A 24,547-nucleotide genomic window follows, 5' to 3' on the forward strand; every position below is an offset into this window, starting at 1 on the left:
CTGGAGCACAGCCCAGTTCTGTGGGAAAGGAAAAGATGGGAAGTGAGGGATGGAGCGGAAGACAAGAAGAAAGGCAGATGGAGGAGGGTGGTGTAGCTGAGGCAGTCGAGGAAGAAGGAAACGAACGGAGAAGAAGAAGTGATGCAGACAGAGTGAGAGACAGGACAGCAGCTGGGATCTGTAACATGATGTTTGGAGTCTTTTAGATCGTGTCTTTGCCTACTTTCAGCTGTAAGTATCTCTATAACTGGAAGGATAAAGGAACAGTTCAACATTTTCCACCAACAAAACTCCAAATTAACACTAATCTGCTGTAAACCATCCATCCCTCCATCTACCTTCTATACTGGAGCCCATCCCAGCGGATTAAACCAAACCATGTTCAGCTTTTTTCTCACCAGTGTTGCCAGGTTGGTGCGTTTGAACCAACTTTAAGGCCATTGAGCAACTATTCTTTTAAAAATAATGCTGCTACTCTCAGGACTTCTCCAGCTCTGCCGCTTCTGATCGAGGTTACAGCCCCAAACACCTTCCACTCTGCTCCGTCAGCAGCCTCTGAACTGTCTGCCCAGTGTTGTGCTCGTGGTGCATTAAAGGCTGTGGACTACATGAGAAAACACCCGGCACACTGTTTAGTTTCTACCTTTCTCTCTGAACATCCGATCATTTAAATCTAAATGATCAGCTCTTTTATCCAAGGCCGACAATCGGCCATCGGCACATCTGGACTGTCTCTGAACATCTGTGAACATCTGTCGCATCTTCTGTGTGTGAACCATCAGCGTGTCTGTGAGAGAGCTCCCTCTGATTGGCTGTTCAGTGTAGCCAAGGAGCCAATGAGAAGGGAGGTGGCAGTGATGACCGAATGCTAACTGCTCACTGGAAATATCATCAAATCTCAATCAAGTTTTTTTCATCTTCATCTTTCCAGAATGAGGAAACTCCAGCTGCTGCAGCATGTCATGCACCCTTGTGTGTCAAATCAACAAATCAACTTCTGCTGGAAGTGTTCAGGTCAAGATACAAGTCAAGGTGACCGAGCCTTTTCCTTTGCTGCCCCCGGGCTCTGGAATAAGCTCCCCCCCGAGATGCATCTTATTTCTGACCTGGGCCTCTTTAAATCAGGGCTAAAAACCTACTTATTTCAGATGGCTTTTAATACCCAGTAGCATGGTGACACTTTTATATTATCTTATTCAATTTTGCTGTATTTTATTGCGTTTCCTGTTATTTTATTGTTTTGTACTTATTCTTTTCTTTATTTATTATCTGCTGTAAACCGAAATGGACTGTTGTAAAGGGCTGTATAAATAAATGACATTTACATTTGTGTGTACCTTGGTGATGTCCTGCCCATCGATGCGGATGCAGCCACTCTGAGGATCGTAGAATCTGAACAGCAGACGCAGGATGGAGCTTTTCCCTGATCCGGACGGACCAACCTGCACACAACAACTTTCACTTAGTGGCCACAGTTCTGCTGCTTAAACCGTTAATGCTGAAATCAAACATTCATTTACTGTTGGTGGAAATAAAACCACGCTGATAAGTTTGATTAACTGGGACAATTCTTCCATCAGCTAAAGTTTCATTTTCACTGATTTTCAGTCCACTTCTTGTGTCATTTGGCACAGCTCAGCCTTTTCTCCCTGTTTCCCTTCCTTAAGAACGGCTTCTTGACAGCCACCCTTCCATGGAGACCATTTCTGATGAGGCTTGGGCCAACAGTAGATGGATCAGCTGAAGGTCCAGATGCATCTCTCAGGTCCTGTCAGGTCACAGCTGGATTTTTTCCTCTTTCTTAAGGACATCACTTTCAGATCCTGTTCATCTGCTGTAGATAGTTTTTTAGGCCTGACACTTCTTCTTTTGTCCTCCACTTGTCCAGTTTCCTCAAATGTTTTAAGGACACACTGCACACCATGCTGAGATATGCCAAGTTTTCAGCTAATAGCTCTTTGGGAATCACCTTGTTGCTGCAGAAATCCTATTTTCTGTCTGTCAAACTGTGTTTTCTTTGCTGTTTTTCATAGATGCAGCTAAAGAAATGGGAACAAATGATGTGTCTTTGTGACAGGCTGCTGGTAACAAAGTGCCTAAAGATCCAGTTTAAAATGGCTTCTTTGCTAAGTTGTCTGTTCTGTGTCGACACAACACTGGTTCATCCCTTGAGTTAGGAGCCTTTTTTCTGCCTGAAGGGTTCAAAGGTCAGAGTTAAGTGGCTGAACAAAGAAAAAACACTGAAAATGCTCAGGAACAAGGACTGAAGATGAGGGAAAAAGCAGAAAATGTCCAAAGAAAAACTGTGAAAGACCTTCAGAAAGCTGCAGAACTATTGATCAGGACACTTTAAAGGTTTCAGAAAGCTGCAGAACTGTTGATCAGGACACTTTAAAGGTTTCAGAAAGCTGCAGAACTGTTGATCAGGACACTTTAAAGGTTTCAGAAAGCTGCAGAACTGTTGATCAGGACACTTTAAAGGTTTCAGAAAGCTGCAGAACTGTTGATCAGGACACTTTAAAGGTTTCAGAAAGCTGCAGAACTGTTGATCAGGACACTTTAAAGGTTACAGAAAGCTGCAGAACTATTGATCAGGACACTTTAAAGTTACAGAAAGCTGCAGAACTATTGATCAGGACACTTTAAAGGTTTCAGAAAGCTGCAGAACTATTGATCAGGACACTTTAAAGGTTTCAGAAAGCTTCAGAACTATTGATCAGGACACTTTAAAGGTTACAGAAAGCTGCAGAACTATTGATCAGGACACTTTAAAGGTTTCAGAAAGCTGCAGAACTGTTGATCAGGACACTTTAAAGGTTTCAGAAAGCTGCAGAACTGTTGATCAGGACACTTTAAAGGTTTCAGAAAGCTGCAGAACTGTTGATCAGGACACTTTAAAGGTTTCAGAAAGCTGCAGAACTATTGATCAGGACACTTTAAAGGTTTCAGAAAGCTGCAGAACTATTGATCAGGACACTTTAAAGGTTACAGAAAGCTGCAGAACTGTTGATCAGGACACTTTAAAGGTTTCAGAAAGCTGCAGAACTGTTGATCAGGACACTTTAAAGGTTACAGAAAGCTGCAGAACTGTTGATCAGGACACTTTAAAGGTTTCAGAAAGCTGCAAAACTGTTGATCAGGACACTTTAAAGGTTTCAGAAAGCTGCAGAACTGTTGATCAGGACACTTTAAAGGTTTCAGAAAGCTGCAGAACTGTTGATCAGGACACTTTAAAGGTTTCAGAAAGCTGCAGAACTATTGATCAGGACACTTTAAAGGTTTCAGAAAGCTGCAGAACTATTGATCAGGACACTTTAAAGGTTACAGAAAGCTGCAGAACTGTTGATCAGGACACTTTAAAGGTTTCAGAAAGCTGCAGAACTGTTGATCAGGACACTTTAAAGGTTACAGAAAGCTGCAGAACTGTTGATCAGGACACTTTAAAGGTTTCAGAAAGCTGCAGAACTGTTGATCAGGACACTTTAAAGGTTACAGAAAGCTGCAGAACTATTGATCAGGACACTTTAAAGGTTACAGAAAGCTGCAGAACTGTTGATCAGGACACTTTAAAGGTTTCAGAAAGCTGCAGAACTGTTGATCAGGACACTTTAAAGGTTACAGAAAGCTGCAGAACTGTTGATCAGGACACTTTAAAGGTTTCAGAAAGCTGCAGAACTGTTGATCAGGACACTTTAAAGGTTACAGAAAGCTGCAGAACTGTTGATCAGGACACTTTAAAGGTTTCAGAAAGCTGCAGAACTGTTGATCAGGACACTTTAAAGGTTTAAAGCTGCAGAACTATTGATCAGGACACTTTAAAGGTTACAGAAAGCTGCAGAACTGTTGATCAGGACACTTTAAAGGTTTCAGAAAGCTGCAGAACTATTGATCAGGACACTTTAAAGGTTTCAGAAAGCTGCAGAACTGTTGATCAGGACACTTTAAAGGTTTCAGAAAGCTGCAGAACTGTTGATCAGGACACTTTAAAGGTTTCAGAAAGCTGCAGAACTGTTGATCAGGACACTTTAAAGGTTTCAGAAAGCTGCAGAACTGTTGATCAGGACACTTTAAAGGTTCCAGAAAGCTGCAGAACTGTTGATCAGGACACTTTAAAGGTTTCAGAAAGCTGCAGAACTGTTGATCAGGACACTTTAAAGGTTCCAGAAAGCTGCAGAACTGTTGATCAGGACACTTTAAAGGTTTCAGAAAGCTGCAGAACTGTTGATCAGGACACTTTAAAGGTTCCAGAAAGCTGCAGAACTGTTGATCAGGACACTTTAAAGGTTTCAGAAAGCTGCAGAACTGTTGATCAGGACACTTTAAAGGTTTCAGAAAGCTGCAGAACTATTGATCAGGACACTTTAAAGGTTTCAGAAAGCTGCAGAACTGTTGATCAGGACACTTTAAAGGTTTCAGAAAGCTGCAGAACTGTTGATCAGGACACTTTAACAAAGACATAGTGCTGGTCAACACAAGAGAATTTTTGTCAATCAGGAGAGAAAAACAGAAAAAGGGTTGTTCCAAGATGGAAATGGTTCAAACTGCTCATTCACTGATGTTACATCTTATCCCAAACAGACATCTTAAAACAAAATCTGTCAATATGAGAAGTTATCTGTGATGGTTTCCCATCGGATGAGACTCTATAGACAGCAGTGAGGTAGGTGTGGTGCTCAGAGGAAAACATACCAAAGCAACAGTCTGTCCTGCCTTCACTGTAAACGTCACGTCCTGGAGAACCTCAGTGCTGCACAGGATCAAAATGGAGTTCATTTAGTCCCAGTTCAAGACAGACAGGCAGCAAAACATGAACGGGAAATAGTTTTGGTCAAGGAGGATCAGTGTGAGATGACTAATGTTCATTCTTATACACCATAAATCCACTCTGGACCTCCTCCCCTCTGCATGTGTGCTTCCATTAGGCTGTAAATAAGACTATAAATAACACTGAACCAGCAGAAATATTCAGCTTCTAAAGGTCAGCATCATCCATGTGATGGAGAGCAGATATACTGCAGGTGAAGCTGGAACATGTGGAATATATGTTCTGTACATTAAAGCATCGAACTGCCTCTGAAAATCTCATTTTCAGCTCAATATCTGAACAAGCACAACAGACTGCTGGCAGTAAAATGAGTTTATAAAGAGTTCACTGGCATCCAGTGGAAGTCAACACAAATGGATCTTTTGTTGGCTACACACCCCGAAACGTAGCTGAAACAGACTCCGTCAAACTCCACCTGACCTGCTGTGAGCTGCAAGTCCTGCGCGTCTTCAGCATCTTCCACCTGCGACGAAGAGGAGGAAACCAGGGGAAGAGAGAGGGGAGATGACATCATGTTGCAGCTATCCAAGAGCAGAACAATTGGTGCAGTGGATCAAATAAAGATTGGATCAGGGGACGTAATCAGACCCATTAATCGGACCAAGTCCGGTCACATTCAAACAGGAATTATTTCCCAGCTTTAGATCCTCTGGGAGGTCCTTCCTGGCCACCAGAACCTCAGAACCCCTCGACTTTGGAGCGACCCGCCCGAGGAAATAAGGCTCTCAGAATCACTGACTTCTTCTAAATCACTTCTTAAAACCAATTTTTACAGACTGGAATTCTTTATCTGTTCATTCACTTATTTATTTTGACTGTTTTTGACATTTTTATTCCCTGTTGTTTGTTTCTTGTTTCATCCTTAACTTCCATTCGGTCGGAGACTCGATCAGAGGCAGCCAGCTGCCTAAACTCAACCACAGCTGGAAATTTGTGCCTGACATCATTTCATTTGTCCGCTTTGAGAAGAAAATACTTGTACAAGTCATGTTGTAATACGGAATATAATAAATCAGCTGGAATCAGTTTGCAGCCACGTGAATAAGTAACCGTATCATCAGCATACAGTTGGATCCGCATCATTTAAACAAATAAAAGTGGTCCCAGTACAGATCCGCGTCAAACTGCTTTTTTGCAGTCCTGTATTTGTATACAGAGTGTATTATTCCATATTGTGACTGTGGAATTTGGTGCTTTGGATACTTTTGTAAATCAGCAGCTTGTCACAGAATGTTTGATTGTCTATTATTGCTTCAGCCTCCTCACTTTTCTTCCTCTCAGACATGTTTCTAAAAGCAGAATTGGAGGCAGAGCCTTCAGTTATCAAGCCCCTAAAAGCAGAATGGGAGGCAGAGCCTTCAGTTATCAGGCCCCTAAAAGCAGAATGGGAGGCAGAGCCTTCAGTTATCAGGCCCCTAAAAGCAGAACGGGAGGCAGAGCCTTCAGTTATCAGGCCCCTAAAAGCAGAATGGGAGGCAGAGCCTTCAGTTATCAGGCCCCTAAAAGCAGAATGGGAGGCAGAGCCTTCAGTTATCAGGCCCCTAAAAGTAGAATGGGAGGCAGAGCCTTCAGTTATCAGGCCCCTAAAAGCAGAATGGGAGGCAGAGCCTTCAGTTATCAGGCCCCTAAAAGCAGAATGGGAGGCAGAGCCTTCAGTTATCAGGCCCCTAAAAGCAGAATGGGAGGCAGAGCCTTCAGTTATCAAGCCCCTAAAAGCAGAATGGGAGGCAGAGCCTTCAGTTATCAGGCCCCTAAAAGCAGAACGGGAGGCAGAGCCTTCAGTTATCAGGCCCCTAAAAGCAGAATGGGAGGCAGAGCCTTCAGTTATCAGGCCCCTAAAAGCAGAATGGGAGGCAGAGCCTTCAGTTATCAGGCCCCTAAAAGTAGAATGGGAGGCAGAGCCTTCAGTTATCAGGCCCCTAAAAGCAGAATGGGAGGCAGAGCCTTCAGTTATCAGGCCCCTAAAAGCAGAATGGGAGGCAGAGCCTTCAGTTATCAGGCCCCTAAAAGCAGAATGGGAGGCAGAGCCTTCAGTTATCAGACCCCTAAAAGCAGAATGGGAGGCAGAGCCTTCAGTTATCAGGCCCCTCTCTGTGGAACCAGTTTGGCTTCAGGAAGCAGACACCCTCTCTACCTTTAAGATCAGGCTGAAACTTTCCTTTCTGATAAAGCTTATAGTTAGGGATGGCTCAGGTGACCCTGAAACATCCCATAGTTCTGCTGCTATAGGCCCAGCCTGCTGGGGGACCTCATCTGTCTCACCTTTCCTCACTTTGCTCTCTTTTTCCCCCTGTTTAATTTCTCAAATGATTTTATGTCCATGTGACATTATTGTGGTTATTAACTTGTGTTTCCCTGTTCCAGCAGGTATCCTTTGAATGGTGTTATGGTGTTTTTCCTCCTCTTTTCCCTCTTTTCTGTCTTCTCAAACCCCAGCTGGTCGAGGCGGATGGACACCCTTCCTGGTTCTGGTTCTGCCAGAGGTTTCTTCCTGGTTCTGGTTCTCCCAGAGTTTTCTTCCTGAGTCTGGTTCTGCCAGAGGTTTCTTCCTGGTTCTGCCAGAGGTTTCTTCCTGGTTCTGGTTCTCCCAGAGTTTTCTTCCTGGTTCTGGTTCTCCCAGAGGTTTCTTCCTGGTTCTGCCAGAGGCTTCTTCCTGAGTCTGGTTCTGCCAGAGGTTTCTTCCTGGTTCTGGTTCTGCCAGAGGTTTCTTCCTGGTTCTGCCAGAGGTTTCTTCCTGAGTCTGGTTCTGCCAGAGGTTTCTTCCTGGTTCTGGTTCTGCCAGAGGTTTCTTCCTGGTTCTGGTTCTGCCAGAGGTTTCTTCCTGTTAAAAGGGAGTCGTTCCTTTCCACAGTCCCTCAGGCTCAGGACGGGAGATTGGACTGAAGACAAGTTTCGGTCCAATCTGTTGGTTTCTTTAGCTCGGATATTATTTTTTAATTGGCTCCATATGAATTAATTGGATTATGATTACAATGAATTTAATTACAATTGGCTTGAATTGGACTTTATTATTTAAGTGCCTTGAGATGACAGTTGTTGTAATCTGGCGCTTTATAAATAAAACTGAACTGAATTGAATAGAATTGAATGTTTCCTGTCCTTTCCTCGAACATCCTTCCTCTCGTCTTCCCCCTTCAGATTGATGGCAGTTTGACATTTTATGGCCATCAGCTCTGCAGCCGTCCCTCTTCACCCTCCTCCTCCAGCAGCGCCTCCCCTCGCCTGCAGCTTCCCAAGCCGCAGAAAAGGGCCGCTGTGTTTTTAAGGTGCTCGAGGGCTTTTGTCCACATTCATGTGGCTGTTTACCATATCAAGGGCCTGTGAATGTAGGAGCCTTCAGTGAGGCAGCCGGAGGACGCCTTTTCCCACCAAAACACAAACAGAAGCACACATACAGGCAGACCGGGTCGCAGCGTTCAGCACAAATATACACAAAGTCACACACAGAGACTTGTTGACCTGCTAATCCGCCGACATTTGACTGTGTGAACCTTGTTCTGAGCAGGAAGCTTTAATTTATGTATTTAATTTCTGTTTCTTCCAGCCGTCATTCCTCCGTTTACTGAACATGAGAATGGATTAGCCTGTTTTATGCTTTTTATAAAGCTGTAGCTTTAACTCTGCCGGCCCTCATTCTCATGTTCACTAAATAAAAGATTGTTTTATGATTAAATGTAAAACTCCAATAAGATTAAACTGTATTAAAGAATCAGAATAAGTGTCTCAAAAATTCATGTTAATCCAAACTTCATCCAAAGTCCTTTTTACTAACTTGTAATTAATAACTAATAACTAGAACATTTCTGAAGAAATTTTGATGGGTGCCAAGCTGCTGCCCGTCCACACAGAGACATATGAGTTAATGTGCTGAGAGTTGAAGGTCAAACTGAAGGTCAACCATTATATGATCATAATCCAGTCTGAAATATGAGATTCTGGCTTGTTCTGGTTAAATCTGCCTGCTTTAGACACATAAGGCCCGGTTGATCTGTTCAGAATAATGGAGAACATATGAGTGAATAACTAATAACTAGCAGAATATAAATAAATATGAGCCACAAATACCAAAAAAGTGCCATTTAATCTTTACCTCAGCTCTTTCCAACCTTAACTGCCACTGAATTACATCTGAAAACTCAGGTTTTCTTCTATTCTGAGCGTTTGAGCTTTAATTGTATTTAAATGAGCTCTTAAAACGCAGCACCATCGCTACGTGATTTAAAGGTTGATCTGAGCCCCCACGAGGTTTAAAACCCTACTTTTGTATTCACAGAGAATAAAGCTGTTCCCACACGTGAGATTTTAACGTCTTCATCGGCCACAGCAGCCCCTTTCCTGTGAAAAAGCAGCTCTTCTGTCACTTTTCCACATGCTGAAGCTTCTTGAACAGTCAGTGCCACATTGTGAGGGTGTGATTGTGTGAAAGTGCCGGTGAGTCGGATGAGAAGCTGCACAGACTGTTAATTTTCTGTGTGTTATAATTGGCTTTGATCTTAGACATTATAAATTCATATTCTGTATTTTCCTAAATAACCTATGGTCCTAGCTGGTACTTTTCCACTCTGCTCATGCAGCACAATCAATGACCTTAAGATGGTCCAAGACCATAAACAACTGGGTCAGACAGAACATCTCTATTGGAGCAGATAGGTCTGGTACATTAGATCCGAGCCTAAAACAGTTTATCACATCCAAAGAACACAACAAGGACAGCAGCTGGCCTGGTCAGGCCACTAAAAACTGGCCAATTATACTCTGACAAGTGTGAAAACAACCTCTGTGAGATAAAGCTGAATATAAATATGATATAAAGAGATAAAGCTGAATATAAATATGACATGTTTCCGGATATCGGGGCTCGGCCTGACGGATTTCCTCCGAGTCCAGCTGCAAAATACTTTACTATGTGACCACTAATAAATACTTTATTTAATAAACGATTTCTCCAGCTTGTTCTTGGGCTTCCATTGAAAAAAATCGGGCTGACATGTGGACAATCCAAACGTATTGAGGAGAACTTTGACATCACAGCTGACTCACCTCTCTGTGCTCTGCCAGCAGTGACAGCATGTTCTCCATGTCCACGAACGCACTCTGAATCAGCCTGCAGACACGCATCATGCACAGGCTTCAGCACATTCAGCACAGAAACAACGGCTCCCTGTTTTTAAACTGTTCCAATCATTCATCACGTGACTGAACGAGCGCTCTGTCAGACAGATGCTGTCCTGTTGGTCCTGAAATGGTTCTTCAGGCTTTGTGCCTTCAAAGGGTGAAAGGTCAAAGCCCCAAAAACATGTAGATTGAGCCGAGCCGTAAAACCTTGTTTTTATTTCATCTTCTCATCTTTTCTTCTCACCTGTAGTAGGTACCAAACCAGTTCAGAGGCGTGTACAGCTGGATGATGTAGGTTCCAAAGAGGACATAATCGCCAACCTGTGGGACCAAATGACATTCAGCTCCAGTTTTATAAAGGAACCATTCAGCCTCAAGATAGAGTCAAATCTATGAAGCTGAGTCACGACTGTCAACTTTGTGCCTGCAGGGAATTAAAGTTTATGTTTCTGTTTCTGTATTTATCAGACGCTTTTATCCAAAGCGACTTACAAATGAAGATATAACAGCTATATAAAAAGCTAACAATAAGCTACATAGAAGGAACCCAGGAGTCCGACTCTGTCAGAGGGGACAGAGCAGAGATAGGGTGCAGGCATAGAAGGAAGTGCAGAAAGATAAAGAGCAGAGATAGAGGGGGGAGGGAAGTACAAGGTAAGTGCTGGGATAGGAGATGCTCTCTGAAGAGCTGGGTTTTCAGGAGCTTCTTGAAGATAGACAGGGACGCCCCTGTTCTGGTAGCGCTCGGTAGGTCATTCCACCATCGTGGGACGACACATGAACAGAGTTTGGATTGTCTTAGGCGTGGTGTAGGAGCTGCTAGACGACAATCCTGGGACCAACGGAGGGACCCAGTTGGGACAGAAGCCTTTGCAAGAGCATTCAAGTAGATGGAGCCGTTCCATTAAGCTCTTTGTAGCTAACATCAGGGACTTGGATCTGATGCTAAGGGCAGCCAGAGGAGCTCAATGAACAGAGGGGGGGCGTGTTCTTTTAGGCTGATCCAAGACCAGACGCACCGCCGCGTTCTGGACCATCTGCAGAGGTTTCACAGGCTGGAGACCAGTTAGGAAACCAGTTAGGAGACCAGTTAGGAGAGCAGTTAGGAGACCAGTTAGGAAACCAGTTAGGAAACCAGTTAGGAGACCAGTTAGGAAACCAGTTAGGAGACCAGTTAGGAGACCAGTTAGGAGACCAGTTAGGAGACCAGTTAGGAAACCAGTTAGGAGACCAGTTAGGAGACCAGTTAGGAAACCAGTTAGGAGACCAGTTAGGAAACCAGTTAGGAGACCAGTTAGGAGAGCAGTTAGGAGACCAGTTAGGAAACCAGTTAGGAGACCAGTTAGGAAACCAGTTAGGAGACCAGTTAGGAGACCAGTTAGGAGACCAGTTAGGAGACCAGTTAGGAAACCAGTTAGGAGACCAGTTAGGAAACCTGTTAGGAGACCAGTTAGGAGACCAGTTAGGAGACCAGTTAGGAAACCAGTTAGGAGACCAGTTAGGAAACCAGTTAGGAGACCAGTTAGGAGACCAGTTAGGAAACCAGTTAGGAAACCAGTTAGGAGACCAGTTAGGAGACCAGTTAGGAAACCAGTTAGGAAACCAGTTAGGAGACCAGTTAGGAAACCAGTTAGGAAACCAGTTAGGAGACCAGTTAGGAAACCAGTTAGGAGACCAGTTAGGAGAGCAGTTAGGAGACCAGTTAGGAAACCAGTTAGGAAACCAGTTAGGAGACCAGTTAGGAAACCAGTTAGGAGACCAGTTAGGAGACCAGTTAGGAGACCAGTTAGGAAACCAGTTAGGAGACCAGTTAGGAAACCTGTTAGGAGACCAGTTAGGAGACCAGTTAGGAGACCAGTTAGGAGACCAGTTAGGAAACCAGTTAGGAGACCAGTTAGGAGACCAGTTAGGAAACCAGTTAGGAAACCAGTTAGGAGACCAGTTAGGAGACCAGTTAGGAAACCAGTTAGGAAACCAGTTAGGAGACCAGTTAGGAAACCAGTTAGGAAACCAGTTAGGAGACCAGTTAGGAGAGCGTTGCAGGAGTGAAGGTGGGAGATGACCATGGCCTGCAGCAGGAGCTGGGGGGCATGTTGGGTCAGGTATGGTCTGATCTTTCTTATGTTTAGTAATGCAAAGCGGCTGAACGAGCAACCGAGGTAACGTGATCTTTCCAGAGAAGTTTCCAGAGAAGTTTATGTCACAAAGGTGTCTGAGCCACTGAGGTCGTTCAGGCTCCTGCTACCATCCGATTTATGGATTTATTTTTTATTACTGACCAGCTGCGGCATATTTAAATTCTTTTCAACACTCAGTAAAAGCTCTGCTCTGTTTAATAAAGTCCGAACAAGTTAGAAAACCTTCTAACTTCTCTGGCAATTGGATTCTGCATCTAATCTTTGCTCAAAACATTTGCAGCTCGTGAAGAAACCTGTGATTTCATACCTGGAACTGTCCCAGAGAGACCAGGTAGGCGCAGAGCAGCGACCCGGCCAGCAGCCCCGACCCAATGATGATGTTCTGGGCTTGATTCAGCAGAGCAAGAGAAGCTGAGCTCTTCCACTCGCAGCGCTGCACAAACAGAACCAGCAAAGCTTTTCCATCTGAGGATTTACCTGAAGCTGCACCAACAGGTTTCATATCCAGCACAAACTCACCTGATATCTCAGAATGGCTTCTTCAAAGCAGCGGACTTCGTAATCTTCAGCATTGTAGTATTTCACCTGTTGGGATCATGAAGATTAGCTCAACAACAGGTCATCTCTGAGGAGGAGTCTTTATAAAAGGAAGGCCAGTTTCGTGTTGAATCGGTTCAGATATGACGGCATTAAATAAATGAAATAATCCCCTTTCAGGCAGAAACCCGGTGTCTTTTACCGTCTCAAAGTTGAGCAGCGAGTCGACAGCTCTGGACTTTGCCCTGTTGTCCTGGTTGTTCATCTCTCTGCGGTACTTTGTTCTCCACTCTGTGATGAGGATGGTGCAGGCTGTGGACAGGAGACAAGCTGCTTAATCTCTGCTTAAAACTGTAAAGAATCAGAGAAAAACCTTCTTCTTTAGCAAAAAGCTGAACTCTTGCTGCTATAAAACCCAACGACTCTGTTAGTTCTGAGCTCTGAGACACGAACAGGCATTCGTAGATCACCATGGGTGTTGGTTCCGATTTGCAACCATCTACCAATTATCTGGATTAGTAAATCTGGTCCTGACTTCATTATATTTAGCTAAAGTAAAGCCTACTTCTCTCTGCTGTGTTTGCTCTGCTTGTAGTTTCTCCAAAAAGCTTCAACTTGACCAAACAGATCCCAGAACTTAGTAAGAATCAGGACTCACTGAGGTACAGAACCATGCAGGTGAGAACAATGAGTCCAAACCAGACGCTGAAGTAGGAGACGAAGTAGATGATGGCGATGATGATGTCAAGGATGGTGGGCAGGATACTGAACAGGATGTAGCTGCAGACCCAAACAGCCTCAGGTTAAAGGAGCACCGGATGGTTTGAGCTGAAGGTTTCCAGCCGGCTCACCTCAGCAGGTTGTTGATGGACGAGGTTCCTCGGTCGATGCTCCTCAGCACGTCACCGGTGTGTCTCTCCAGGTGCCAACGCAAAGACAATCCATGCAGGTGGGAAAACAAGCGCACCTAAAGAGCAGAAGGAAAGGACGGAGAGGAACCCAGGTGATTTTATTCTGGTTTTCTCCACCTGCCAACGTTCACAGGTGGGTTTAAACGGTTAAAATTCATCATTCAGGAGCTGTGAAAGAGCTTCAGAATGAGTTTAAATGTATGTGTCTGACTCACCTTTGAGATGATTTCTGGCCTGTGACCTAAGGAGCAACCTCCCTTGTTTTGGTTCATTTGAGCTTTCGATGGTCACAGAACATGCTTAAAAATAAACTGAAATTACAGAATGATCCTCACACCCTTTCTTCACGAACATAAACCAGAATTCATCCTGAATTCCACGAGATCACAAGACACCAGAATGAGCACTTTGCTCTCAGGCTGCAGGTTTCCTTGTGGTTCCCAGAGTTTCTAAAAGCAGAATGGGAGGCAGAGCCTTCAGTTATCAGGCCCCTAAAAGCAGAATGGAAGGCAGAGCCTTCAGTTATCAGGCCCCTAAAAGCAGAATTGGAGGCAGAGCCTTCAGTTATCAGGCCCCTAAAAGCAGAATGGAAGGCAGAGCCTTCAGTTATCAGGCCCCTAAAAGCAGAATTGGAGGCAGAGCCTTCAGTTATCAGGCCCCTAAAAGCAGAATGGGAGGCAGAGCCTTCAGTTATCAGGCCCCTAAAAGCAGAATGGGAGGCAGAGCCTTCAGTTATCAGGCCCCTAAAAGCAGAATGGGAGGCAGAGCCTTCAGTTATCAGGCCCCTAAAAGCAGAATGGGAGGCAGAGCCTTCAGTTATCAGGCCCCTAAAAGCAGAATGGGAGGCAGAGCCTTCAGTTATCAGGCCCCTAAAAGCAGAATGGGAGGCAGAGCCTTCAGTTATCAGGCCCCTAAAAGCAGAATGGGAGGCAGAGCCTTCAGTTATCAGGCCCCTAAAAGTAGAACGGGAGGCAGAGCCTTCAGTTATCAGGCCCCTAAAAGCAGAATGGGAGGCAGAGCCTTCAGTTATCAGGCCCCTAAAAGCAGAATGGGAGGCAGAGCCTTCAGTTATCAGCCCCCTAAAAGCAGAATGGGAGGCAGAGCCTTCAGTTATCAGGCCCCTAAAAGCAGAATGGGAGGCAGAGCCTTCAGTTATCAGGCCCCTAAAAGCAGAATGGGAGGCAGAGCCTTCAGTTATCAGGCCCCTAAAAGCAGAATGGGAGGCAGAGCCTTCAGTTATCAGGCCCCTAAAAGCAGAATTGGAGGCAGAGCCTTCAGTTATCAGGCCCCTAAAAGCAGAATGGGAGGCAGAGCCTTCAGTTATCAGGCCCCTAAAAGCAGAATGGGAGGCAGAGCCTTCAGTTATCAGGCCCCTAAAAGCAGAATGGGAGGCAGAGCCTTCAGTTATCAGGCCCCTAAAAGTAGAATGGGAGGCAGAGCCTTCAGTTATCAGGCCCCTAAAAGCAGAATGGGAGGCAGAGCCTTCAGTTATCAGGCCCCTAAAAGCAGAATGGGAGGCAGAGCCTTCAGTTATCAGGCCCCTAAAAGCAGAATGGGAGGCAGAGCCTTCAGTTATCAGGCCCCTAAAAGCAGAATGGGAGGCAGAGCCTTCAGTTATCAGGCCCCTAAAAGCAGAATGGGAGGCAGAGCCTTCAGTTATCAGGCCCCTAAAAGCAGAATGGGAGGCAGAGCCTTCAGTTATCAGGCCCCTAAAAGCAGAATGGGAGGCAGAGCCTTCAGTTATCAGGCCCCTCTCTGTGGAACCAGCTGCCAGTTTGGCTTCAGGAAGCAGACACCCTCTCTACCTTTAAGATCAGGCTGAAACTTTCCTTTCTGATAAAGCTTATAGTTAGGGATGGCTCAGGTGATCCTGAAACATCCCATAGTTCTGCTGCTATAGGCCCAGCCTGCTGGGGGACCTCATCTGTCACACCTTTCCTCACTTTCCTCTCTTTTCCCCCCTGTTTAATTTCTCAAATGATTTTATGTCCATGTGACATTATTGTGGTTATTAACTTGTGTTTCCCTGTTCCAGCAGGTATTCTTTGAATGGTGTTATGGTGTTTTTCCCCCCTCTTTTCCCTCTTTTCTGTCTTCTCAAACCCCAGCTGGTCGAGGCGGATGGCCTCCCTTCCTGGTTCTGGTTCTGCCAGAGGTTTCTTCCTGGTTCTGGTTCTGCCAGAGGTTTCTTCCTGAGTCTGGTTCTGCCAGAGGTTTCTTCCTGGTTCTGGTTCTGCCAGAGGTTTCTTCCTGAGTCTGGTTCTGCCAGAGGCTTCTTCCTGGTTCTGGTTCTGCCAGATGTTTCTTCTTGGTTCTGGTTCTGCCAGAGGTTTCTTCCTGGTTCTGGTTCTGCCAGAGGTTTCTTCCTGGTTCTGCCAGAGGTTTCTTCCTGGTTCTGGTTCTGCCAGAGGTTTCTTCCTGTTAAAGGGAGTCGTTCCTTTCCACAGTCCCTCAGGCTCAGGACGGGAGATTGGACTGAAGACAAGTTTCGGTCCAATCTGTTGGTTTCCTTAGCTCGGATATTATTTTTTGAATTGGCTCCATATGAATTAATTGGATTATGATTACAATGAATTGAATTCCAATTGGCTTGAATTGGACTTTATTATTTAAGTGCCTTGAGATGACAATTGTTGTAATCTGGCGCTTTATAAATAAAACTGAATTGAATGAAAGGACAGATGACGGAGAACTGAAAGGTACCTGAACGCCTCGGCTGGTGAACTGCTGAACTTTGATCCACAGGAACTGACGGAGGTTGCTGATGAAGCCGGAGGTGCCTTCAAAAGCAGGAAAGAGCGGCGTGAGAGATGAGCAGAAGATGAACAACAACCTTTTTCACAGATATTCACCTGCTCCTCCTCCTTGCAGGAACTTGAGCAGCGTGTAGATGCCGACGGTGGAAACCAGTGAGGTCCAGAGGCCTCCTGCAGAAAGCTGGTTCACTGCACACAAACACACAGTTTCCACTTCATCAGCAGAACTTCTTAAACTCAGTGGAACTAAAAGGTTCTGACCGCCTCACGGCGCTGGCACACACACCTCGTTCACTTTCATTAGCTTCACGTACGAGACCAGGAAATAATGATGTCATTGAAAAGAGGAAAGAAGAGGAGATCCAGACAGAGCGGGAGATAAAGATGGAGATAAAGAAGGAGATAAAGAAGGAGATAAAGAAGGAGATAAAGAAGGAGATAAAGAATGAGATAAAGAAGGGGATAAAGAAGGAGATAAAGAAGGAGATAAAGATGGAGATAAATAAGGAGATAAAGAAGGAGATAAAGAAGGAGATAAAGAAGGAGATAAAGAAGGAGATAAAGAATGAGATAAAGAAGGAGATAAATAAGGAGATAAAGAAGGAGATAAAGAATGAGATAAAGAAGGAGATAAAGAAGGAGATAAAGAATGAGATAAAGAAGGAGATAAAGAAGGAGATAAAGAAGGAGATAAAGAATGAACGAAGAAGGAGATAAAGAAGGAGATAAAGAAGGAGATAAAGAAGGAGATAAAGAATGAGATAAAGAAGGAGATAAAGAAGGAGATAAAGAATGAGATAAAGAATGAACGAAGAAGGAGATAAAGAAGGAGATAAAGAAGGAGATAAAGAATGAACGAAGAAGGAGATAAAGAATGAGATAAAGAAGGAGATAAAGAAGGAGATAAAGAAGGAGATAAAGAATGAGATAAAGAAGGAGATAAATAAGGAGATAAAGAAGGAGATAAAGAATGAGATAAAGAAGGAGATAAAGAAGGAGATAAAGAATGAGATAAAGAAGGAGATAAAGAAGGAGATAAAGAAGGAGATAAAGAATGAACGAAGAAGGAGATAAAGAAGGAGATAAAGAAGGAGATAAAGAAGGAGATAAAGAATGAGATAAAGAAGGAGATAAAGAAGGAGATAAAGAATGAGATAAAGAATGAACGAAGAAGGAGATAAAGAAGGAGATAAAGAAGGAGATAAAGAATGAACGAAGAAGGAGATAAAGAATGAGATAAAGAAGGAGATAAAGAAGGAGATAAATGAACGATGAAGAAGAGAAATGCCTTCTTTCACATTTCAGTGGGGGGTGCTTTCCACTCTTTGGCTTCACATCTTGGGATCGGAGGGTGGGAGGCGGCTCGGACCTGGAGACAAAACCTCTGTTGTACCGGTGTGTTGACTCCAGGAAAAAGGCCGCTAATGCTGTCTAAGCATGACTGGCAGGAGGGGTGACCTCCCCGAAAACCCCCAACAGCCATCCCACCAACACACACTCACTGGAACCCTCTTCCACGCCTTCCTCATCACACAAAGCGGCGCTCAGACTCTTTCTCGCCGGCTCATCCTTTCATGTCGGTCCAAAAGCCAAACGGCCGCTTTACTGAAAAGGAAAAGCAGCTGAAGACAAAATAGATGCTGACTTCCTCTGAAGTGGAGGCTTCTGGGTCGTTGCCTTGTGCTGGAAGCAGACCTGCGTACAAAACAGGCAACAAAGGAGCTGCAGATGAAGGCCTCCCCTCCTGCTGAAGCTGAGCCCTGCATCCACCCGGGCTGGATCCCGGTCTGCTGGGATGCATTTAAAGACTTTTTACTGGGTTCAGATGTTCATGAAACCCTTTCCCTCTCCTGCTGGGAGTCCGAGTTTCATTCATCAGGTTTAGTGGAGGACCTCAGTTATGATTTCTGAACTGAACCAGTCACAAAACAACAATGAGACGGAAAAACTGACTGAAATCTCAATCTGCAGAGGAAAGGCCCAGGAGGAAGATACCACAGCCTCCATCAGCCTCCATCAGCCTCCTTCAGCCTCCTTCAGCCTCCTTCAGCCTCCTTCAGCCTCCATCAGCCTCCTTCAGCCTCCTTCAGCCTCCTTCAGCCTCCATCAGCCTCCGTCAGCCTCCGTCAGCCTCCGTCAGCCTCCATCAGCCTCCATCAGCCTCCGTCAGCCTCCTTCAGCCTCCTTCAGCCTCCATCAGCCTCCTTCAGCCTCCGTCAGCCTCCGTCAGCCTCCTTCAGCCTCCTTCAGCCTCCATCAGCCTCCATCAGCCTCCTTCAGCCTCCATCAGCCTCCGTCAGCCTCCGTCAGCCTCCTTCAGCCTCCGTCAGCCTCCTTCAGCCTCCATCAGCCTCCATCAGCCTCCGTCAGCCTCCTTCAGCCTCCTTCAGCCTCCATCAGCCTCCATCAGCCTCCTTCAGCCTCCTTCAGCCTCCTTCAGCCTCCATCAGCCTCCTTCAGCCTCCTTCAGCCTCCTTCAGCCTCCGTCAGCCTCCGTCAGCGTCCGTCAGCCTCCGTCAGCCTCCATCAGCCTCCTTCAGCCTCCTTCAGCCTCCTTCAGCCTCCGTCAGCCTCCGTCAGCGTCCGTCAGCCTCCGTCAGCCTCCATCAGCCTCCTTCAGCCTCCTTCAGCCTCCGTCAGCCTCCGTCAGCCTCCATCAGCCTCCTTCAGCCTCCATCAGCCTCCATCAGCCTCCTTCAGCCTCCTTCAGCCTCCTTCAGCCTCCGTCAGCCTCCATCAGCCTCCTTCAGCCTCCATCAGCCTCCATCAGCCTCCTTCAGCCTCCGTCAGCCTCCATCAGCCTCCTTCAGCCTCCTTCAGCCTCCGTCAGCCTCCATCAGCCTCCATCAGCCTCCTTCAGCCTCCATCAGCCTCCATCAGCCTCCATCAGCCTCCTTCAGCCTCCTTCAGCCTCCATCAGCCTCCATCAGCCTCCTTCAGCCTCCGTCAGCCTCCATCAGCCTCCATCAGCCTCCTTCAGCCTCCATCAGCCTCCATCAGTCTCCTTCAGCCTCCTTCAGCCTCCTTCAGCCTCCATCAGCCTCCTTCAGCCTCCTTCAGCCTCCATCAGCCTCCTTCAGCCTCCATCAGCCTCCATCAGCCTCCTTCAGCCTCCTTCAGCCTCCATCAGCCTCCTTCAGCCTCCATCAGCCTCCATCAGCCTCCATCAGCCTCCTTCAGCCTCCTTCAGCCTCCATCAGCCTCCATCAGCCTCCTTCAGCCTCCGTCAGCCTCCATCAGCCTCCATCAGCCTCCTTCAGCCTCCATCAGCCTCCATCAGTCTCCTTCAGCCTCCTTCAGCCTCCTTCAGCCTCCATCAGCCTCCTTCAGCCTCCTTCAGCCTCCTTCAGCCTCCTTCAGCCTCCATCAGCCTCCATCAGCCTCCTTCAGCCTCCATCAGCCTCCTTCAGCCTCCTTCAGTCTCCTTCTGCCTCCATCAGCCTCCTTCAGCCTCCATCAGCCTCCATCAGCCTCCATCAGCCTCTATCAGCCTCCTTCAGCCTCCATCAGCCTCCTTCAGCCTCCTTCAGTCTCCTTCTGCCTCCATCAGCCTCCTTCAGCCTCCATCAGCCTCCTTCAGTCTCCTTCTGCCTCCATCAGCCTCCATCAGCCTCCATCAGCCTCATTCAGCCTCCATCAGCCTCCGTCAGCCTCCGTCAGCCTCCTTCAGCCTCCTTCAGCCTCCATCAGCCTCCATCAGCCTCCATCAGCCTCCTTCAGCCTCCTTCAGCCTCCATCTGCCTCCATCAGCCTCCATCAGCCTCCTTCAGCCTCCGTCAGCCTCCTTCAGCCTCTGTCAGCCTCCATCAGCCTCCATCAGCCTCCTTCAGCCTCCATCAGCCTCCATCAGCCTCAGCTGATCACAGATGTTGTTGGTTGAACATCTTCAGATGATTTCAGTGTTTTTTCCAGGAATGTGAAACGGAAACTTAAAGTTAAATGAAGTTAAAGTCAAAGTTCTGCCTCTGGACCACAGCTCGTGTTTAACTGAGTTAAAGAAGTGAAGATAATTGTCATTTATTTTCACTGAATCCGAACCACGAACCCGTCCAGAACCCTGAGCGCAGGGAGCTGTTATTAATTAGATCTGAGCGCTGAAACGAGGCCGGCGCAGTGCGCGTGTGCAGCAGCAGGCTCCAGGAGCAGGACGCATTTCTCCAAACCGACCTACTTCCATTAAATGTCTGCAGCTGGTTTTCACGGAACGCTAATTATCCTCCATCCTGATTAAAGAGCCGTTCTGAGCAGGTTCAAAATGTCCTTTTTCAGCAGAAAACAGCTTCAGGGGAAACTAAAGCTGCAGTTTTACTGCATCAACCAGAGCAAAGAAGAGCTGAAGTCCTCACAGGAGAAGAAACGTCATTAATAAAAGGCAGATGATGAAAACCAGAAGCTGGACTTTTTCCTCAATCAGTCACTGACAAGACTTTTTGGATTCATCATTCAACATATGGAACCATAAACTTTTACTGCGGCGGCTTGAAATTATGTTGCAAAAGTTATGGTATATTTATATTAAATATATGTATTTATATATTAAATACATATATTTATATTAAAATATTTATATATTTATATTAATATAAATATCTAAAATATATATTTATATTTATATTTATATTAAAAACATTTATCTATATTAAATATTATATATTTATATTTATATAAATATCTAAAAATATATATTTATATTAGATACATATATTTATATTACATATATTTATATTTATATTAAAAACATTTATCTATATTAAATATTATATATTTATATTTATATAAATATCTAAAAATATATATTTATATTACATATATTTATATATTTATAAATATCTAAAATATATTTATATTAAATACATATATATGTGAAATGGACCTTTTGTAACAGATCATTTCTTATTGCTTTTTCTGCAATACAAATCAGAGGGCATTGATGGAGCCTTTTCGAGGACACGTTAACCCCCCCCCCCCCATGCTGAAAGGTTCTGCTAAAACCTTCCACAGGGAGGTGGGCCGCAGGTCTGAGACCACAGCACCACCTAGAGGTCTGAAAGCAGAGCGCAGGAGGCTGAAGTAACGCCTCCAGCTGCATCCTTTCCATTTAAATTTGAATGCATCACAGAAAATGATGCCCTGCCAGCTGATGTAAAGGTTCAGGGTTGGGGATCGTACCGATGTTCTTGGAGTAAATGGGCACCAAGACGTTAACCAGCCGCTCTGCTGTGAGTAAACCCACACACAGCAGCACGAGTCCCTGCAGTGCCGTAGTGCCTCTGGGCCAGACGTACGGCAGCAGCAGCCTCACCTTCCCCCCACAGCCCTGCCAGGCAGAGGGGGAGGAGGAGGGGGGGCACTGGATCTGAGGGTGGGGAGAGGAAGAAAAGATGGAAAATATAAAAAGAATGTGAAATATCCTCATCACACCACATTTTGTTTTATGTACGGCTGCTTCAGTCATTCCCTGAGTCATTATTTACTGAGAAACTAAGTGAACCCCTGATCCAGCAGCTTCAGCAGCAGAGTGAGAAACTAAGTGAACCCCTGATCCAGCAGCAGTGAGTGAGAAACTAAGTGAACCCCTGATCCAGCAGCAGTGAGTGAGAAACTAAGTGAACCCCTGATCCAGCAGCTTCAGCAGCAGTGAGTGTGAAACTAAGTGAACCCCTGATCCAGCAGCTTCAGCAGCAGTGAGTGTAAAACTAAGTGAACCCCTGATCCAGCAGTAGTGAGTGTGAAACTAAGTGAACCCCTGATCCAGCAGCAGTGAGTGAGAAACTAAGTGAACCCCTGATCCAGCAGCTTCAGCAGCAGTGAGTGTGAAACTAAGTGAACCCCTGATCCAGCAGCTTCAGCAGCAGTGAGTGTAAAACTAAGTGAACCCCTGATCCAGCAGTAGTGAGTGTGAAACTAAGTGAACCCCTGATCCAGCAGCAGTGAGTGTAAAACTAAGTGAACCCTGATCCAGCAGCTTCAGCAGCAGTGAGTGTAAAACTAAGTGAACCCCTGATCCAGCAGCTTCAGCAGCAGAGTGAGAAACTAAGTGAACCCCTGATCCAGCAGCTTCAGCAGCAGTGAGTGTAAAACTAAGTGAACCCCTGATCCAGCAGCAGTGAGTGTAAAACTAAGTGAACCCCTGATCCAGCAGCTTCAGCAGCAGTGAGTGTAAAACTAAGTGAACCCCTGATCCAGCAGCTTCAGCAGCAGAGTGAGAAACTAAGTTTTCTCCTGGATGCTTCTTGTCCTCTTAGTTCCTGTGGAAGCAGTGAAGGTTCACTTAGTTTTTCACACCCTGTTTCTCTCAGTTTTTGTTCCATAGATGATGACACAGTGTAATTTATCATGTGTTCATCTGAGATTGGATTTTACTTTGAGTAGAAATGAGGAGCAGCTTATAGACGCTCCTTTTTTAAAGAAAAACTGTTATTTTTCCCTTATATATATATAATATATATATATCTATTCCCATATAAGACATAAAAAACTATTTCCACAAGTAAAACCAATAAACACTCACTGATTGAGGTAAAAACCAACTGAAACCATTAAAAACCAGCCCAGATCATCAGCCCTCCACCACCGTGCTTGACAGCTGGTATGAGGTGTTGGTGCTGATATGCTGTGTTTGGTTTCCTCCAAACGTGCTGCTGTGCATTAGGACCAAACATCTCCACTTTGCTCTGGTCTGTCCAAAGGACATTGTTCCAGAAGTCTTGAGCTTTGTTCAGATGCAGCTTTGCAAACCTAAGCTGTGCTGCCATGTTCTTTTTAGAGAGAAGAGGCTTTCTCCTGCAGCCCTTCCAAACAAGCCATCCTTGTTCAGTAATTTTCTAACTGTGCTGCCATGACCTTTAACCTTTAGCATGCTAACTGAGGCCTGTAGAGTCTGAGATGTAGCTCTGGGCTTTTTCACCTTGGGGTGACCTTTAACCTTTAACATGCTAACTGAGGCCTGGAGAGTCTGAGATGTAGCTCTGGGCTTCTTCACCTTGGGGTGACCTTTAACCTTTAACATGCTAACTGAGGCCTGTAGAGTCTGAGATGTAGCTCTGGGCTTTTTCACCTTGGGGTGACCTTTAACCTTTAGCATGCTAACTGAGGCCTGTAGAGTCTGAGATGTAGCTCTGGGCTTCTTCACCTTGGGGTGACCTTTAACCTTTAGCATGCTAACTGAGGCCTGTAGAGTCTGAGATGTAGCTCTGGGCTTCTTCACCTTGGGGTGACCTTTAACCTTTAGCATGCTAACTGAGGCCTGTAGAGTCTGAGATGTAGCTCTGGGCTTTTTCACCTTGGGGTGACCTTTAACCTTTAGCATGCTAACTGAGGCCTGTAGAGTCTGAGATGTAGCTCTGGGCTTTTTCACCTTGGGGTGACCTTTAACCTTTAGCATGCTAACTGAGGCCTGTAGAGTCTGAGATGTAGCTCTGGGCTTCTTCACCTTGGGGTGACCTTTAACCTTTAGCATGCTAACTGAGGCCTGGAGAGTCTGAGATGTAGCTCTGGGCTTTTTCACCTTGGGGTGACCTTTAACCTTTAGCATGCTAACTGAGGCCTGTAGAGTCTGAGATGTAGCTCTGGGCTTTTTCACCTTGGGGTGACCTTTAACCTTTAACATGCTAACTGAGGCCTGTAGAGTCTGAGATGTAGCTCTGGGCTTTTTCACCTTGGGGTGACCTTTAACCTTTAACATGCTAACTGAGGCCTGTAGAGTCTGAGATGTAGCTCTGGGCTTTTTCACCTTGGGGTGACCTTTAACCTTTAACATGCTAACTGAGGCCTGTAGAGTCTGAGATGTAGCTCTGGGCTTCTTCACCTTGGGGTGACCTTTAACCTTTAGCATGCTAACTGAGGCCTGTAGAGTCTGAGATGTAGCTCTGGGCTTCTTCACCTTGGGGTGACCTTTAACATGCTAACTGAGGCCTGTAGAGTCTGAGATGTAGCTCTGGGCTTTTTCACCTTGGGGTGACCTTTAACCTTTAACATGCTAACTGAGGCCTGTAGAGTCTGAGATGTAGCTCTGGGCTTTTTCACCTTGGGGTGACCTTTAACCTTTAGCATGCTAACTGAGGCCTGTAGAGTCTGAGATGTAGCTCTGGGCTTTTTCACCTTGGGGTGACCTTTAACCTTTAGCATGCTAACTGAGGCCTGTAGAGTCTGAGATGTAGCTCTGGGCTTTTTCACCTTGGGGTGACCTTTAACCTTTAGCATGCTAACTGAGGCCTGTAGAGTCTGAGATGTAGCTCTGGGCTTCTTCACCTTGGGGTGACCTTT

At 45.6% G+C, this 24,547-nt stretch overlaps 1 protein-coding gene across 2 annotated transcripts in view; it reads right to left on the reverse strand.

Moving 5' to 3' along the window:
• The window catches only part of abcb6b (ATP binding cassette subfamily B member 6 (LAN blood group) b), a 42,980-nt gene extending 21,267 nt beyond the window's left edge, over positions 1 to 21,713 (reverse strand). For both annotated transcript variants that reach the window (XM_072397580.1, XM_072397579.1), the window contains exons 1-13: positions 21,452 to 21,713; positions 16,379 to 16,471; positions 16,230 to 16,306; positions 13,467 to 13,582; positions 13,274 to 13,395; positions 12,818 to 12,927; positions 12,598 to 12,663; positions 12,386 to 12,511; positions 10,185 to 10,261; positions 9,866 to 9,929; positions 5,203 to 5,288; positions 4,690 to 4,747; positions 1,338 to 1,442 (exon numbers count right to left, since the gene is read on the reverse strand). In XM_072397580.1, coding sequence (XP_072253681.1) covers positions 1,338 to 1,442; positions 4,690 to 4,747; positions 5,203 to 5,288; positions 9,866 to 9,929; positions 10,185 to 10,261; positions 12,386 to 12,511; positions 12,598 to 12,663; positions 12,818 to 12,927; positions 13,274 to 13,395; positions 13,467 to 13,582; positions 16,230 to 16,306; positions 16,379 to 16,471; positions 21,452 to 21,698 — 1,347 coding nt within the window. In that variant the 5' untranslated portion in view covers positions 21,699 to 21,713. The remainder of the gene's footprint in view (positions 1 to 1,337; positions 1,443 to 4,689; positions 4,748 to 5,202; positions 5,289 to 9,865; positions 9,930 to 10,184; positions 10,262 to 12,385; positions 12,512 to 12,597; positions 12,664 to 12,817; positions 12,928 to 13,273; positions 13,396 to 13,466; positions 13,583 to 16,229; positions 16,307 to 16,378; positions 16,472 to 21,451) is intronic.
• Between the last annotated feature and the right edge of the window lie 2,834 nt (positions 21,714 to 24,547).

The sequence above is a fragment of the Leuresthes tenuis genome, unplaced genomic scaffold (genome assembly GCF_036924035.1).
Source record: "Leuresthes tenuis unplaced genomic scaffold, fLeuTen1.0.hap1 SCAF_12, whole genome shotgun sequence".
Taxonomy (NCBI): domain Eukaryota; kingdom Metazoa; phylum Chordata; class Actinopteri; order Atheriniformes; family Atherinopsidae; genus Leuresthes; species Leuresthes tenuis.